The 17001-nt window shown below is 41.0% G+C and overlaps 1 protein-coding gene and 1 long non-coding RNA gene across 10 annotated transcripts in view; one reads left to right on the forward strand and one right to left on the reverse strand.

The window, feature by feature from the left end:
- Positions 1-17001, forward strand: part of LOC132540219 (uncharacterized) — a 994902-nt gene that overhangs the window by 72499 nt on the left and 905402 nt on the right. The gene's annotated exons all lie outside the window — the stretch shown is intronic.
- The window catches only part of EBF1 (EBF transcription factor 1), a 433103-nt gene continuing 429045 nt past the window's right edge, over positions 12944-17001 (reverse strand). For all 9 annotated transcript variants that reach the window (XM_060198065.1, XM_060198064.1, XM_060198063.1 and 6 more), the window contains exon 16: positions 12944-16127. In XM_060198065.1, coding sequence (XP_060054048.1) covers positions 16096-16127 — 32 coding nt within the window. In that variant the 3' untranslated portion in view covers positions 12944-16095. The remainder of the gene's footprint in view (positions 16128-17001) is intronic.

Raw genomic sequence — 17001 nt, forward strand, 5'->3', positions numbered from 1 at the left:
ATATTTATGAGCATAAAAACTGGGGAGACATAGAAAGAAAAGGGGTGGAGTTGGGATGCTAGCATAATGGTTATGTAAAAAAGTATTTCACGCCTGAGGTCCCAGTGTCCTAGATTCAATTCCCTGCCCCACTATAAGCCAGAGCTAAGCAGTGCTCTGGGGGGGGGGGGGAGAAGAGAAGAGAGGAGCAGAGGGGAGGGGAGGGAAGGGGAGGGGAAGGGAGAGGAGGGGAGGGGAGGGGAGAGGAGAGGAGAGGAGAGGAGGGGAGGGGAGGGGAGGGGAGGGGAGGGGAGGGGAGGGGAGGGGAGGGGAGGGGAGAGGAGAGGAGGGGAGAGGAGAGGAGAGGAGAGGAGAGGAGAGGAGAGGAGAGGAGAGGAGAGGAGAGGAGAGGAGAGGAGAGGAGAGGAGAGGAGAGGAGAGGAGAGGAGAGGAAAGAAACCTCATGTGCTCATGTGCTTCAGGAGGAGATGGTGGGTAGAGTGCCTGTTCTGCCCTGACTATGTGACTTTAGGCAAGATGCTTCCCCTCCCTGTGTCTCTTCTGTGTCTTGAGTGCAGGCACTAGAAGACTCTCTGAGGCTGTCCTTCAATTCATAAGGGTCTGTAAGGAGAGCAGGAACCAACAGGTTAAGTGTCAGCTACTGGTTTTCTGAGTGTGAACCTGGTGGTATAGAGCTAAGTGGTTCTCTTAGTCTATTTCTGTTGTTCTTTCTTTACCTAAGACCCCATTTGGGGATTTATATAGAAAACTCCCTTTGTAAGTAAATTGTTTTCAAGCCCTTCCTCCCCACCCTCCAGCTGACCCAGTGAAGATAGTAGAGATGGATTATGGGTGCTCACTCTTGCTTTGGCTGATGTGTGAGTTGGGGTTCCAAAGCAGAGCTAGTGCTGGCTCTCATTCGCATGCCCCCGCCCCCGTGTGTGTTTCAAGAGGCTCTTCTGCTGGGTTCTTGGATAAAGTGATCAATGCCAAGAGTTGCCTTTACTGCCCGCCCCACACACATACCAACAACAAATCAGGCTCCTAATAGCCCAATAAAATCACACAATCTGGGGTAAAGAAAAAAAAGCAAAGATTGCATTTCTCAGATACTAATGAGACGCATAGATCTGCAGCCAATGATTAAAGACCATGAAAAGGTCTGGCCACAGCATGAGAGGTAGCTAATTTACAAAGTTGCCAAGCCTTCCAGATAACAGAATGCCAGGCACCTTCCCTTCCAAGCAATGGGTTGGAAACAGCCTGCTTCTCCTCTCCTATTTCCCTATGAAATATTGGGGCAACCAAAGAATGAGTGACATTGGCCTTCTGTTGGTCAGGCTTCCTCCAATCCAAACACGCCAAGCTGCCAGGTCAAATGTTTCCATATCTCCAACAGGTGTTGTGCAGCTGGCAATAAATAACTCCTAAGCTGTGTGATTACATAATGATAGCCATGCTCATTCACCTGTCCATCATAAGAGCCACATTAGAGCTTGAGCTCCTTTTCCCAAGCCGGTTAAGTGTTTGCTGGGAGTCTTTCAGATTCCTAGCAAGCCTGAGCTAAGTGTAGTCCCTTTTGCTTAGTAATCCATTAGCTAATGGGTGTGAGTCCATCAGTTTTCTATTTGTTCCTTAAACCATGAAGGTTCACCTGCTGTGCTGGAGACTGCACTTGACAAAAAAAGAGTGATCGTTGAAATAAAATAAACATCACGCCTCAGCTAGGTCTGATGGGTATTGTTTAAAACATAGCAAGTTTCACAGAAAGATGAAGGTGAACCAGCTGTTTCAACCTGACACCCAGAGTCCTGGGCACAGGATGGATGCAGAGAAAACCTTGTCCTATTGCAGTCTAGGGCACTCGCTAGTAAAAGAAGAGTTGTCTGGGAACTAGCTTCCAAGTGCCACCAAGTAGTCTTCAGCTGAGTCTCTTGGAAACTGGCCTGTGTGTTGCTGACCCAGTCTTCCTATGTCTTCCTTGTTACCTTTAGATAAAAGTCAAACTCCTTACTGACCCATACTGTCTCTGGCTTCATATTTACACCCCTCTTTCCCTAGCTCCAACCACACAGACCTTTTCATCCCTTTGCATATGACATTCTGAATCTCTGTCTCAAATGGCATATGTTGTCTTTCTGACCTCAGCAAAAGCACCCTTTTCTCAGGAGAAATCTTCCTGGATGGTGCAAGCCAAGTCAGGTCTCCAGCTGGGTCTGTCTTTTGGTTGTCTATTTCCCTCCGGATAGACAGATAAACGCAGCATTTTGTCCTGGAGATAGCCAGTGACAGCCTTGAAAACTCCTTGAAAGCAAAGATTCCTCCTGGCTTTGCTCACTCTAGTTTTTTTTCAGCATAGTACCTGTTGAATGAATAAAGGAAGCAACTCAGTCTCATGTAATCTGTGTGGACAAATAGGCAGAGGCACACTGAGGACTATTGAGAAAGAAAGGGTTTGGCATTTCTTGGGATGTGTGGTGGCTGGTTTTGACTTCAGGAGTTTATGTCACCTATCTCTGGTAATCACTGTGTTGTCCTATAACAATGGCCTTAGCAACAAGGAGACTAGGACAGGTGTACTGAGCTGCTCATCACAAACCCAGGCAAAGAATTTTTGTCTCCTAGGTTACTTGATTTCCTGAATCATTAGAAATGGTTCCATTTGGCTGCTTTTGTCCAGCAATCATTAAATTAGAGCATTTATTGGTATTCCCAAGATGTCCTTTACACTAATTATACCAGTATTTTGAAGTATTATCAGTGACAGGAGCCCTATATCTCTGTGATATCCCCAAAGCAATCTAAGCTTGTGATAATTGAAAAATTTCTGAGCAAGAAGGTTAGATTATTACTGTGAGCCATTGACAGCTTTAGCTATTCTAATACAGCAGTAAAAAAACACTTGTAAATAACTATAAGCATCATAATTTCAGAAAAAGCTGTGTAGAAAATAGTAAATTGTGATGTCAGAAAAGAGAAAGAAGGAGGAAAAGAAGTTACTTTGATTAGGTTCCTATGATCCAAATTCTATACTGGAGCAGTTATCACTGGGTCAGCTGCTCCCACAAAAATGCTTCTAAACCAAAGTTATCATTACTGTTAACATCTCATTGATCCCAAGAAAAGTCATTGTTAACCCAACATCCATGGACTGGGGTGCTGTTTCCTGATTCCTTGAAATTTATTCTTAGTTTCTTGGGTTTTTTTTTTTTTTTTTTAATAATACTTGAATTGGTTTTCTGGCAACTCTTTATTCCTTAGTTTCTGAAAAGGTGAGGAGAGGGTTTCTCCTTTTTAGCAAATGAGCAACTTTATCAGCCTGCTTCCTGTCTGTAGGTGGTATACATCTTTTTGCTTCTATATAGTCTGTCTCTTCTAAACCAAGACTATATTGTAAGTATCAATGCAGTGCTCTCAAAAACCAGGTGGACTGCTTCTGCATTTAATTGCAGTAAATTCTACATGGTGAAACCATGCCCATAATTACTCTCAAAAAGTGTCTTTCTCTCTATAGTTGTTATTCTTAATTTGGCTATCCCAGGCTTTTGTGCCTCTTGTAGGAGTTGCTTTGTCTAGCTAAAAGCCCCGATGGACACATCCTTGATTTAGATTCTGTTCTGGATTGTATCTTAACAGATCATTCTCATTTCTTCTCTCTCTTTCCCCCGCTCTTTCTTTTTCTTTTCTTTTCTTTTTTTTTTTTTTTTGTTAAATTTTAGGAAAACTCCAAAGGTGAAAACCAATTTCATTGTCCAACCTAGAACATCCTGGACTAAGTTAGTGTATTCTTTATTAATGGTTTTTAAACTAGAAATTTATTTGCTGAATTCTTCTCTTTCAGGTGATTCCCTGTCAAAATTAGCTACTTATCACTAGTTCACCTCCAAATTTCTTGACTCTCCAGATCTGTGCAATCTTTATTAAAGATTGTGCTGAACATTTATATTAAAGGTTTAGCTTGCATACAACCTAGGTCATGATTCTCTTAACCTCCTATTCTTGCTTTCTTACCTCTGGTCACAGAGTTGTAATGCTTTGTTTCTGTTTTTTCCTACAAACTGTCCCCATGTCTAGGTTTCTGTTTCACTATCTGTCAGTGATTACCACAGTGATGTCACCTAACAAATCACTCTAAAATTCTATGCCTACAACCATAGCAAGTACTAATTCTCATGGGCTTTTCAGGGCAGGTGCTGGGAGGTGGGATGGGATGATTCTGCTTCAGGCTGAACTTCGAAGTTTCAGTAGCTTCTGGGGTAGGGGGAGGGGAAGTGGATTTCTGTCAGGACCAATCTCTGAAGTGTAAGAAGCAACATTCCATCCACAATCACAACTCTGGCCTCTACCCTTTTCCATATCTACTACTGTCACAAGTCAAGTTTAATATCAATTAAAGAAGGTAGATAAAATTCTTCCAATTGTCCCAGAGCCCTTCTTAATATGGAGTTAAATGTTTGCTTAACCATCTGTTCTTGGCTTTGTATCAGATTATGATCATGTCCTGTCCTGTTTCCAGAAACTAGAATAATGACTGACAGCATGTACTAGTCACTTTGGGGTTTGAGTGGGTAAAGAAGTAATACATAATTTCAAGAAACTTCTTATTCTAAATACAAATATGCCCCATAACTTGGTTAATCATACCTAACTTTCATCTTTTATCTCCTCTCACTTCACTGACATGTTAGGGGGCCTAATATGAAATGTCAGAGGCTTAGCAGGATCACATACCAGATAACTGTTATATGAATGTCAACAACAGAATAGTTACTCTTTTTCCTTGAGTCCCTGAGTCACCTGCCTCTTATCTCTCTCCTCTCTAACTTCATGGCATGCTTGTCCTTTGTCTTATAGATATTAATTACTCAGAATTTAAGGCCTTTGGCATGTGGCAACAGAGTAAGTCTTCTCCTTTCCTGTTACTGTTGGTATGCTTCTAGTTCTGTTTCTGGGATCTAGTTCTGCTTCTGAGAAAACAACAGTTACCTTACTTGAAATGATTTGGAGGAGAGCTATTGTTTTGCTTTTGATTATAGTAAGCATCAGTCACAAGTAATCTTTGGGTTAGAGATGGGAACTGTTGAGAAGGTTTCCTCTAGTTAAAGGAGGAATACTTCCATTGGAGTGGTTTTCTGGATGACAGGAATAACTCTAGCATTATCTTAAAATGTCAAGAAGGGGCTGGGTGGTGGTACACCTGGTTGAGCACACATTACAATGTGTAAGGACCCAGGTTCAAGACCACAGTACCCACCTGCAGAGGAAAAGCTTTGTGAGTGGTGAAACAGTACTGCAGGTATCTCTCTGTCTCTTTCTGACTGTCTGTCTGTCTATCTATCTATCTGTCTGTCTGTCTGTCTGTCTATCTATCTATCTATCTAACTATATGTCTTCTCCTTTTTCTCCATTTCTGGCTGTCTCTAACCAATAAATAAATAAAGATAATAAACAAAAAAGTCAAGAAGGATTACACACATTTTAAACCAAGGATTCCAGAATGAATTCTTACATAGTGTCAAGATGCATGTAAGTTTAATAAATTTATGATTGATTAAATATACTGTGTGTTCTCTCTATACATATACATAAAATCAAATGATGATTTTTAATATTTAGAGGTGGTCTAAAATATTCTAGGCATGAGACAGGTCATTATGTGACTTGTTTAAACTCATCCTTTTTTATTTTATATTTATTTATTTTCCCTTTTGTTGCCCTTGTTTTTTATTGCTGTTATAGTTATTATTGTTGTTATCACCAATGTCGTCATTGTTAGATAGGACAGAGAGAAATGGAGAGAGGAGGGGAAGACAGAGGGGGAGAGAAAGACAGACACCTGCAGACTTGCTTCACTACCTGTAAAGGGACTCCCCTGCAGGTGGGGAGCCAGGGACTCGAACTGGGATCCTTACGCTGGTCCTTGTGCATCGTGCCATGTGCGCATAACCCACTGTGCTACCACCCGACTCCCCATCCTTATTTTTTTAATCATACATAACTTTTAGGGTAAAATATCTTATTGCCATATGTTGCACACAAATTATATTCAATAGGTTTTTATAAATAATAACTGAAGATTAAAATTTTGAGTGATATATTCTTTTATTAAGTCAATTTCAGTATATACTGATTATTAGGTTATTGGACTTATATTAACTAGTGTGTCCACATGTCTTTAATAACTAGCTTCCCAGGGTCAGTGGGTGCCCTTTGTCCTCATACAAGGTTGGGAGTAATTCATTCTCAGCTAAGGATAATCACAGCCACATTATACACCATGATGAGAATCTGACAAATTCCTAGCAAGCTCATAGAAGATTCTCTTCATACATCAAGTGGGCCCCTCAGCAAGGGAATGTCAGCTGCCATTAATACCACTTCCTTATTGATTTTTACCACTTTCTAGGTTTACCTTTAAGTTTAATAAAGTGAACTGGCATTTTCCTGAATAGGAGAGTATGACATAATGTCCTAGAATTGTAGAGGAAAATGGAGATGGCAGGGGAGGCTCAGAATTGGTCTTTACAGCCAGGCACAGTAGGGCATGTGGTATTGGATGGGAACATTTATATTTATTGGGTTATGGAGAGCAATATTGGGAATTCTCAGCCTTTCATCTGATGACAACTGCTTTTGAACTATTGAAGAGAAGCTTCCCAAGACCTTAGAATCCCATGCAGTGGGTTGATGGGCATGGGGAAGGAACCAGTCTAGGAGGGCCATGCACCTTAAATGTCACATGTCTTCACTTTCTGTACCCCTATGGTCTCTGGTAGAAATGCTGTCTCCTCTCCACCTCCAACAGCACCTTGCTGTCTCATGCTACTTTCTATACAACTTGTTGAATATACTCTTGCCTCCCTGGCCTCACTCTCCAAAACATGGCAGGTCAAACACTATGACCAAGGCAGCTTGATTAGCCCTTTCTTATCCCCTACCTGCCAAGAGGAAACCTATTTAGCCAATCCAGTGTCTTCCATTTCCTTCCAATTCTACTAAATGTGGGAAGATTTTCTTGCTGGGAAATGATGCCAGCTGAAAGGTGAGGGAGGAGGAGGAATAGTGAGAAAAGTCATGCAATCCAGTAACATAACACATCTAGATAGTGTACTGCTTTGCCATGTGTGTGACCTGGGTTTGTGCCCAGCCCCTATCACCTTGGAGGACACTTAGGTACTGTGGTATCATTCCCTTTCCTGCTCATTCTCTCTTTATATGCATGTTATATGGGAAAATAGTTGACCCAGAGCAGTGAGCCCTGCAGACAAAGTAAACAAATCTTGCAGGCCACAATAGCCTCCTCATCAGATAGATTCAGGAAAACAATATCAGAGATAGGTGATGTATGAGAAATTTTAGTAGTCATTGCTGTAGATTTTACATGTAGATTCCTTTTAGGGATCTTGATAACATGGGAGAAGGAATCCATTTATTGCTCACTGTGGAGTATTGAGGTTACTTGAACACATGCAGAGATAGAGCCATGTGCTTTCTCAGTTACACTGGGGTTATAGTAGCATTGGTTGCTGTGAATTGTGCATTTCTGTGATTGCTGAACTTATATTTGTATCTCCTGAGGCAGAAATGAAGGAAATGGGTCTAAGACTCAAGTCTGTCCATACCTTATAGTCCTCTCCAAAGCCTATGCCACACAGGAGGTGCTCTATATGAATTTCTTAGATAAGAAACCAGCAGCAGATGATACACTTGGTAGAGCACACATTACCATACCAAGGACCTAGGTTTGAGCCCCCAGACCACCGAATGAATTGCCTGAGGGAAGAAACTGCTACTGTGTCTCTCCTCTCTATATGTCTCTCTTTCCCTCTCTGCCTCCCACCCTCTACCTAAAAAAAAGAAAAGCTGGTCACTGGAAGTGGTGGTGTTGCACAGGTACCAAGCCTTAGTGTCAAACCTGGAAACAAAGTGTGTGTGTGTGTGTGTGTGTGTGTGTGTGTATAGAATAATTGGATGCTTTGGAGATGGCCAGAGATTCCCCCTGATTCTAGCTCACTTCTTGCCTTCCCTTGTTGTCTGGGTGTGAGTACATTGGTAGCATGCTGCCCAAATCTGTTCCTCAGGAACCAACTTAATGAGTCGTTGAAAAAAAATTTCCCCAACTCCTTTGTGAAGCACCAGCTTCCCTTTAAAGCATAGTCCCTGTGCAAAATAATATCCCACAAAAAGGCCAATTTTGAGGCCTGTGGCCAGTTCTAAAGTTCAGAAGTTTCAGTCTTATTATAGAATATGGAAATTCTACAGTCTGTATTTGTGTGTGTGGGGGGGGTATGCTAAGTAGATAAAAATCAGTTCCAGTGTAGCATAACTCTCCAGAGAGAAGAGAGAGAGTTGCTTGATGCCTACATTTTTTCCCTGTTAAAAAAGTTACAAAATATTTCCAGTTCTGGAAAGTGAATTTCATTCCTAATGTAAATATAGAACCCTCTGGAGAAGAGGCTAATACTTGGGAGAGGGAAGAAAAGCAAGAGGAACAGTCAGAAGGGGGTTCACTATTAAGCTACCCAGGTGCCTTAGCAGGAAACAACTCATACAAGAGAAATTGCCTTTTTTTTTCAATACCATAAGAAAGCTAAGGTTTATCCTGAATTATTTTCCTCTCCCTCAACCCCCAAACTGCATCAGTCACTAAGTCCTAGTAGTTCTTTTCCCCAAATACTTTTTAAAAAATATTTTATTTGTTTCATTTTAATGGGAAAGAGGCAAGGAGAGGGAGAGGGAGAGGGAGAAGGAGAGGGAGAGGGAGAGGGAGAGGGAGAGGGAGAGGGAGAGGGAGAGGGAGAGGGAGAGGGAGAGGGAGAGGGAGAGGGAGAGGGAGAGGGAGAGGGAGAAACAGACAGACAGAGATTAGATCACTGATCAGCCCTGACCTATGGTAATGCTACAGATTGAATTTGGAACTTTGGAGCCCAAGGCATGAAAGTATTTTTTTCATAACACTATGCTATCTCTCTGCTCCTCTCAAATACTTTTTTTTTGTTGAGATATACTGGACATATGATAACATGTAAATGAAAAGCATACAGTGTTTAGTGAACTGGATGCATTTTGCTGTGTTAGAGTTAGTGTACACCTCTATCACATCACATAATTTTTTTAGGGGAGAACATTTGTAATCTAGTCTAAATTTGAAGTATCTACTACAACATTGTTGACTATAATTAGGAAGCAATGTGTTTCTCAATCAGTTTGATTGTCTCCCTTCCACCATCCTTCCCCAAGCAGCTCATTTTTATCTGGACCATGGCAATGGCCTCATTGTGTTGTCTCCTGCCTTCCTCTCTCCAGCTCCTTCTCTGTGGTTCTAGCTGTTTCTGAGATGCTCAGTTGTTCCCTTGTTTACAGTAGTAAGACTCCCCACTAAACAAATATCTATGTTACATTAATAACAAGAAAGTAGATAAGAGAAATGAGAGACACCAGACACAGACACCACTGTAGAAGAGCCTTGGGTATGGTGTATGCTAGTGGAGGGGGACCTAGGTTGGGGGGTGAGTGCCTGCAGGCACCTAGCACAGGGAGATGAGAGTTGTACCCATGTGTCACCAACTGTACTATAAGTCATTACCTCCCCCCAATAAATTGATTTAAAAAACGAGATCAGGAAGTGGTGCACTAGGTTAAGTGCACAGTTACCATGTTCAAGGACTTGGTTTTGAGCCCCTGAGCAGGGGTTGGGGGGAGGGTGCTTTATGAGCAATGAAGCAGGTCTGCAGGTTTCTATTTCCATCTCCGATCTCATTTTTTTTTCTGTCATATCCAATAAAGTAATAAGGAAAAAAATGACCACCAGGAGCTATAGATTCATAGTAGGTTCATATTGCTGCATCAGGCCTCAGCAATAACCCTGGTGGCAATAATGAAATTCTAAAAAAGTGAAAGAAGAGAAAGAAAAGAAAGAAAGAAAGAAAGAAAGAAAGAAAGAAAGAAAGAAAGAAAAAAAAAGAAAGAAAGGAGGGAAGGAAGGAAGGAAGGAAAGAAGGAAGGAGGGAAGGAAAGAAGGAAGGAGGGAAGGAAGGAAGGAAGGGAGGGAGGGAGGGAAAGATGATGACCAAAGTGAAGTCAAAGTAGCTTTCACTTTAAACTAAGTTCTTATATACAGGCAGATCAGAAAGCAATGTTCATAAAAGAGAAATTCATAATAGTGGAGCTAGAGGAGTGAAAAATTCTAGTGGTTCTTAAGAGCATGAATGACTTAGATCACACTAGGTTAGGCATGGACATGGTGCAAAACGTTTGCTTTTCTAAGAATGAATTCATTCATGAAGGTTTCTCTGTATGGCAGGCTGAGATTGTAGAAACTAATCTATGTATTTTATGCCCACATAACTGCTAGTGAATAAGGGATATTTTCTCAGGATCACATACACCCTATCTCCTCATATTCCTATTTTTGACATGAATATCGGTCATTCCCCCCATGTAGCTAGTTCCCAGGTACCAGCCATGCCTTCCATGCCCCACTCTCCTTGTCTTTTTTTTTTTTGATTTTTTTATATTTATTTATTTTCCCTTTTGTTGTCCTTGTTGTTTTTCATTGTTGTCGTAGTTATTATTATTGTTGTTATTGACATCATCATTGTTGGATAGGACAGAGAAATGGAGAGAGGAGTGGAAGACAGAGCGGAAGAGAGAAAGAGAGACACCTGCAGACATACTTCACCGCCTGTGAAGAGACTCCCTTGCAGGTTTCTGAAGAGTTCCCTTCCACACCACTCAGGCCTTCCCTTCTTCACAGCCTGCATCTCCAATGAGAGGACATTCTCTGTGACTGTGTAGGCATCCCTATAGTAATTTTTCTTTTGTCCAGAAGACCTAACCTGACATTCTAAATATCCATGGACCTTGTTGGCCCAATGCAATGTCTTCAAAAGACAGTTTTTAGATTTGACGACATTTTGGGAAACATAAATTCCATACCAAGGGGGAAAAAAAGCAGTGTCCCAAGACATCTAACATTTTTTTGAAACATGAAAGATATCTTGTACTGGGTCCACTGTCCTGAAGTAAGCAAGGGATCCTTTGACTCTCCACCTTTTACCCAGCCCATCCCACACCTTCACCAGCATTGTCACAGATACAAGTTAGTACAGGGGAGTAAGTCTGAGTGGTGCCAAAGGCTCTCCAGGCATAACTACGCTGGTTTGCCTATGGAAGGCACACTGGTATTCTAACATGCTATTGGTGAAATAGTTCACTTGAATAGTGTCCTGTTTTGCCATATGTGCAGCCTAGGTTTGAGCCTAGTTTCAACCATGTTGAAGGAAACATTGGTGCTCTTGTCTTTTTCACTCTCTCTCTCTGTCTCTGTCAAAAAATAAATAAAATCCAAGAATGTGTCCAGTGTGTGTTCTGAATTAACTTCCAGAGCACTATAGTATCGTCCTGTAACTTTCAGTTCTACAGTGTACCATGTTCACCCCTAGTTCACAAACTCAGACCTTCACATCATCATTCCCTTTGCCCAGCCCCCACACCCACCCTTTAGCTCAGTCAAACATCTCTCTCACTAGTCCTTCAGGTGAAATAAGATCTCACTGTGAAATACTTTCAGAACACTCTGGACTTTTTGTTCAGTGTTATTCCTGGCTTTTAATCTATACTAATGTGAAGGTATAATGTCTGCTTCATATACTCAACTACAAACTCCATGAGGGCAGAGCTGCTGGGCACATGCACAGAGGAGCCCACTGTGCCTCACTCTTACTGGGTGTATAGCTAACATTCAAGTTGTACATGTATGTATGCATGTATGTATGTATGTATGTATGTATGTATGTATGTATGTATGATTAAATGAGTGGTTCAAGGGAGTAGTCCTTAGGAAGAGTAGTCAGCATGTGGCTAAGCGGGTACATTCATCCCACCCATTCTTGCTGAGCATGTTCTGGATGTAGATCTGCTTGTCTGAGACTGTGTGTCTCCAAAGGGCAGGGTATTCTTGTTCATTTTTTTCTGTTTCCTGCATCTGTTATAGAATCCCCAAACTATTCACTGCATCAAGCAACTTGGCCCAAGTTACCTTTTGAAATAAAGGATGATAGCTTCTCTGATTAGTACCTTCTTTGTCATACCCTCCACCTCTGTCTCATTTTGGGCCTCTTTCGAAAGCACCAGTGTGTCAGTAAGACCTGCTGATCCATGATCATGAGGGGGGTGACGTGACAACCTATTAGCTCTGGCCATCAAGTTTCTGTTGGTCTACAGCCTAGTTTCTGAGTTTTTTTTGAGGCATTTAACAAGCCCTGTTAACCTTATCATGTCCAATAATTGCAAAAGCAGAGGAAGCATTGAGTGTGCAGTGGGAAAGACTTAGGATGTCGATAGAACTTTGTAGAACATTGTCACATGAGTATGTCCCGACTGGGCATTCGTGGGTTGTTTGGTGCCAGATAAATTTGGTTGGTCCCAAAGAGGGCAGTGCCTGATACACATGGGACTTGGAACTATAGATCATAGGAGGTTCTGAGTTCACACATGCCTCCTTCCCAATGAGCCAGGGCACATAATTAATTGACCAGAAGGCTCACTGGGATTAATTAGCAGCTGGATGTGAGGAGCTTGGTTCAGACTTGCAGCTCAGAGGATGGTCTTCTTCCATGGCCAGATCTTAGATTCACAATTATGTCACGGCAGGGGGATCTCATTGGTTGGCCTGTGAAATTGCTGGGACTTTGCTCCCCCAGGGGGGCTGGGTGGGCAGTGTGCGACCAGCAGCCGCCAGCAGAGGGCAGCAGTACGCTGTGCGTGTTCAATTTGCATTCCAAATGAGCAAATTTCCAGGTTTGACAAAGAAAAGTGGGTGGGTGTCCCCAGGACTCCCCAAATTTCTCTTCCCTGGGTGTCAACACCCAGCTGAGTGATAGCCACCCCAGACCTTTTGCATCATGCCTGGACCCTGGCTGCTCTGAACTTGAGAAATGAACACACAACTAGGAGCTGCAGGTCACAGACAGAAAGTAACTTTAATTAAATATTGTGAAAGTTGAAAAGTTTTTACAGCTTGATTTTTTTTTTGCAAAAAAAAATTATAACAATCTCTACAGTAGTTAGGTTCTCTAACAATTGAACTGTACAGTGTGTGTCTATTCAAAAAGTCAGGTAAGAAGGTGAAAGGTTAGTAGATTTTAGAGATGACTTGGTTAAGCTGCGTCCTAGGAAAGTGTGAGGCCAGGGCTCCATCCACAATCCAGGCATCCCCAAGCTGAATCACCCCCACCCCAGCACTGAAATCTGAATCTACTCCTCTGTTCCATTTTCTTCTTAAAGTCATATTCTGCATCTCGGGGAACCTTTGCACTCTTAATTTTTGTATTGAAGAAAGGGTCAGAGGGCAAGAATGTCTCTCTCACTTAATCTGTATGAATAGAGGCAACAGAACACAAATCCTACACATCTTAAAGGTTCTTTGGACTTTCAAGAGAAAATGCTAACCACTACACAGGGCTGACAGATGGGTGGCATTTGTCGACAGGGTCTGAGCTGAGTAGGGACACCTCACCAGCTGCCTGTTCCATCGCAAACAGTCCAAGGGGCTCACCAGACAAAATATGGCTTTAAAGTATACACAGCTTCAGGCCAGCCACCTCACCAATTCAGACCACCTTTAAGAGTACCGAGAAGCAATGTGCCCACCTTGCTTACATTTTCCAGTTTATTATTATCATTATTATTCATCATGATTATTTCTCACCATGAAAAATCAGCTTTCCTCCCCCTTGACTCCCTCCCACACCTCCCCTCTCCCCACCCACCCCCACCCATAAAAATCGCACTCTGACAGTCTAGTGAAAACCATTGCAAAATCCATAGGGGGGCATGCACAGTTGCAGCATTGTTGTAAATTTCTTGCTCTACTAGAAAAAGTTACATTGTCTTAAGGTAACAAAAACAGTTCTTTTGTGCTTTTCCATTTCTTTGTTTTTTTTTTCTTTTCCTTTTTTCTTAGAATGTTAGTGATGACTGACAGTTCTGGTGCACGATTACAATGTACAAGTGAAATGAATATGATTTGCATTGTTAAGGCATCCAATCTGCTGGTTTATATTTATGTGAAAGACAGAGGAAATATACAAGCAGACTTAAGAAAGAAAGTATGTTCATTGATTTCTATGAAGTTTCTCCCCCAGAATTTAATGCAGAAAATGCGTCACTCCAAAGGGAGAGATTCCATGCATATTAATAGAGTAAAACAGCATTTTTTTTTGTTGTTGTTGTTTCTTTTTTTTTTAAGCTTCCAAAGCAAAGAATACATTTTTTAATCTACAGAACTAAATGCTACAAGAATAATATGCTACTATTTTTTGCCATATATTGGAAAAAATTCCTTAACTTACAAATAATACAAAAATAGACAATGGCTTTGGGTGGAAATTAAAAAAATCAAAGCATGGTTTTAAACAATACTAAAAATAACTATAAATGAAGAGTTTAAAAATCACATTGAGACAGCTAATACAACTGTAGGTGACCAAACAAATACGCACTTCTCACATAGCAAACATACACAATAAAATAAACCAGTGGGTGGGAGGAAAAGGAAGGGGAAAGCAATGTACAAATTCCAAAGATAAATACATTATTTATATGGATATTTTACAAAATCCCCTTTAAAACAACAAAAGCCTTTTAATTAACTTTGCAAATATGTGCAAGGTAAAGGTAGTGAGCTTTTTTTCTTTTCAAAATATGCAGTAGAATCTTTTTGTGATATTGAAAAACCATCTTAAGACATTAAAATGTATAAATAGAACAGCAACTTTGGCAAAAAAAATCACAAAAAAGTCTACAGTATTTATAACTACATACAAAAAAAAAAAAAAACCACAACTGCAAAAGAAAAAAAAAATCAGGCAAATGCATCCTCAGAGCTTTGCTGCATCTTTGCAATTTATTCTTCACTGTAAGAACACTTCCCAGATAATGAGAACAAAACTTCCTATAGAACAGAAAAGGTTGTTTGCACGGGCTCAGCCTTCTTTCTCTCTTTCCTTTCCACTCTTAATTCCTAAGCACTCTGCCTTGTCATTTGAATCTATTCTGTAGTTAGTGCTAAGGGTCGGCTATGGGAGCACAGTTTCCCCAGAGAAAGGGGGCTGCTGTCTGTCCGGCTGCCTTGAGGATAAGTAAACTTGTGGGTCGTGGGGTTTGGCTTGGTGATGAGAGGGCATAATGTGCCTGGACTCTGTCCTGTGAAGTCTCTAAAGAGAGTCTCACCCAGGATATTTGCCACCATGTTCTCAAGTGGCTTGGAAGAAGTTGACATATGAAAGAGAGAATGCTATCACGTTTAAATCTGTAGTTTAACAATCTGACTAGAGGCACTGTTTTTTTTTTTTCTTTTACTTTTTCCTTTTTTTTCTTTTCCTTTTTTTTTTTTCTTTCTGAGTCAAAGGGAAAATGTAATCACTTACATCACTTTTTAAACTTTCCAGGCTGCATTTAATTACACAGTTACTTAAGACAACAGTACAAAAGAGATAAATAAGCTTGCACTGCTAAGGGATGGCATGTTAAGTTAGATATTAAAAATGCAGGGTTCTGGGCTAACTATCATTTGAAATGCTTTAAGGCGCAAAAGCCGACCCTTAGTTTTCTAGAAAAATCTAACTGGCATTCCTACTCTGTCCCATACAAGCTCTTTTTTTTCCTTCTTTTTAAAAACTTTTTTCTAAATATCACCACTTCATTCTCCCTTTACACGACTTTAAAAACATCATAAATTAAAACATGGAGTCATATTTATAGTGTCCCTTGTATACAGCTTTACGGTTTATAAAAGACAAATGATTGCAGAATTAAGCTTTAAAAAAAAAAGGAAAAAAGTGGATTTGCTTTTATATCAACACAGAATAAATATATTCCCCCCAACACTTGGGAGGTCTGACTTTAACCAACACCCTGCACTTACAGACACCCCCCTTACTTCTAATTTCAGTATTTGCAAGGTTGATGATATTGTTTGTTTAAAAATCTGCAGTTATTGTGATTCCTCTTAAAAAGGCCTGAGTTAAAAGTTCCACTCTGGGACTTGTATCCAATTACTCTTTGTAGCAGAATCCAACCTCTTCATGAATAAAATTCTTCAAGGCAATTCTTTCACATGGGAGGAACAATCATGCCAGATATTGCTGTGGAAAGAGGAGAAAGGAGTCAAAAGTTTTGTATCCAAACATCCCACTGAAGAAAGCAAAGAAATTAGGTAGAAGAAACTACCTACACAGCACAATGCGGGTGGCCTATGAAGCCACAGACTTACATACATCTCCCCTAGAGTAAATTTCTGTTACAAAATATACATGTACTTTATTAAGAAGGACAATATATCAGCCCATGTATGTGTCTTTAACAGAAAAGAAGACCCTAAGTGTCCCTTTGGAATCTGATTTCAATTTTAAAACATAACTGTTGAGTTGCATAGTTTGAATACCGCTGGGAAAGCTGCCGTCCCAAACTTTGCAAAATAGTGCAGATTTTCAATTTGTCACTCTCCTCTGCTTCCAAAATATAAAATTAAAACCCATCCAACTGCTGGCAAATTCCCCAAGAACACCATGACACTGTTGTAGTTGCTGGAAGAGGAAGAATTGGACCAGCAGTCTGTACCCCTTCATTTGGGTCCTCAAGCTCAGAGAAGATGCCAGCTACAGAAGACATTGCTCACCTCACAGGGCATACAGGTTGGGGGGAAAAGAGGAGAGAAAGTTTGATTCATCTAACTGTGGGATGTCTTCTCTATTACTGCTTCTCTCTTAGTTTCTGGAATGGTTTGTGTCCCTAGATTGTAGCCTAGGTTGAAAAGGAAGGGTTGGTGACTCTGACATCTTTTAGAACCTGCAGAATAGAAGCTGGACATAACGCTATTTGGTGGAACGTGGGAGCCCACAGGGCTTTCACCTCTGAATCACTTGAATTCACCTCTGAATCCCTTGATTTTGTCTTATCTCCTGGATCCTGTCTTCCTCCACTAGAAAATGTTCTGTATTGGGATCTGCAGGAGCCTTG

Source organism: Erinaceus europaeus, chromosome 9 (assembly GCF_950295315.1).
Source record: "Erinaceus europaeus chromosome 9, mEriEur2.1, whole genome shotgun sequence".
In the NCBI taxonomy this organism is placed as follows: domain Eukaryota; kingdom Metazoa; phylum Chordata; class Mammalia; order Eulipotyphla; family Erinaceidae; genus Erinaceus; species Erinaceus europaeus.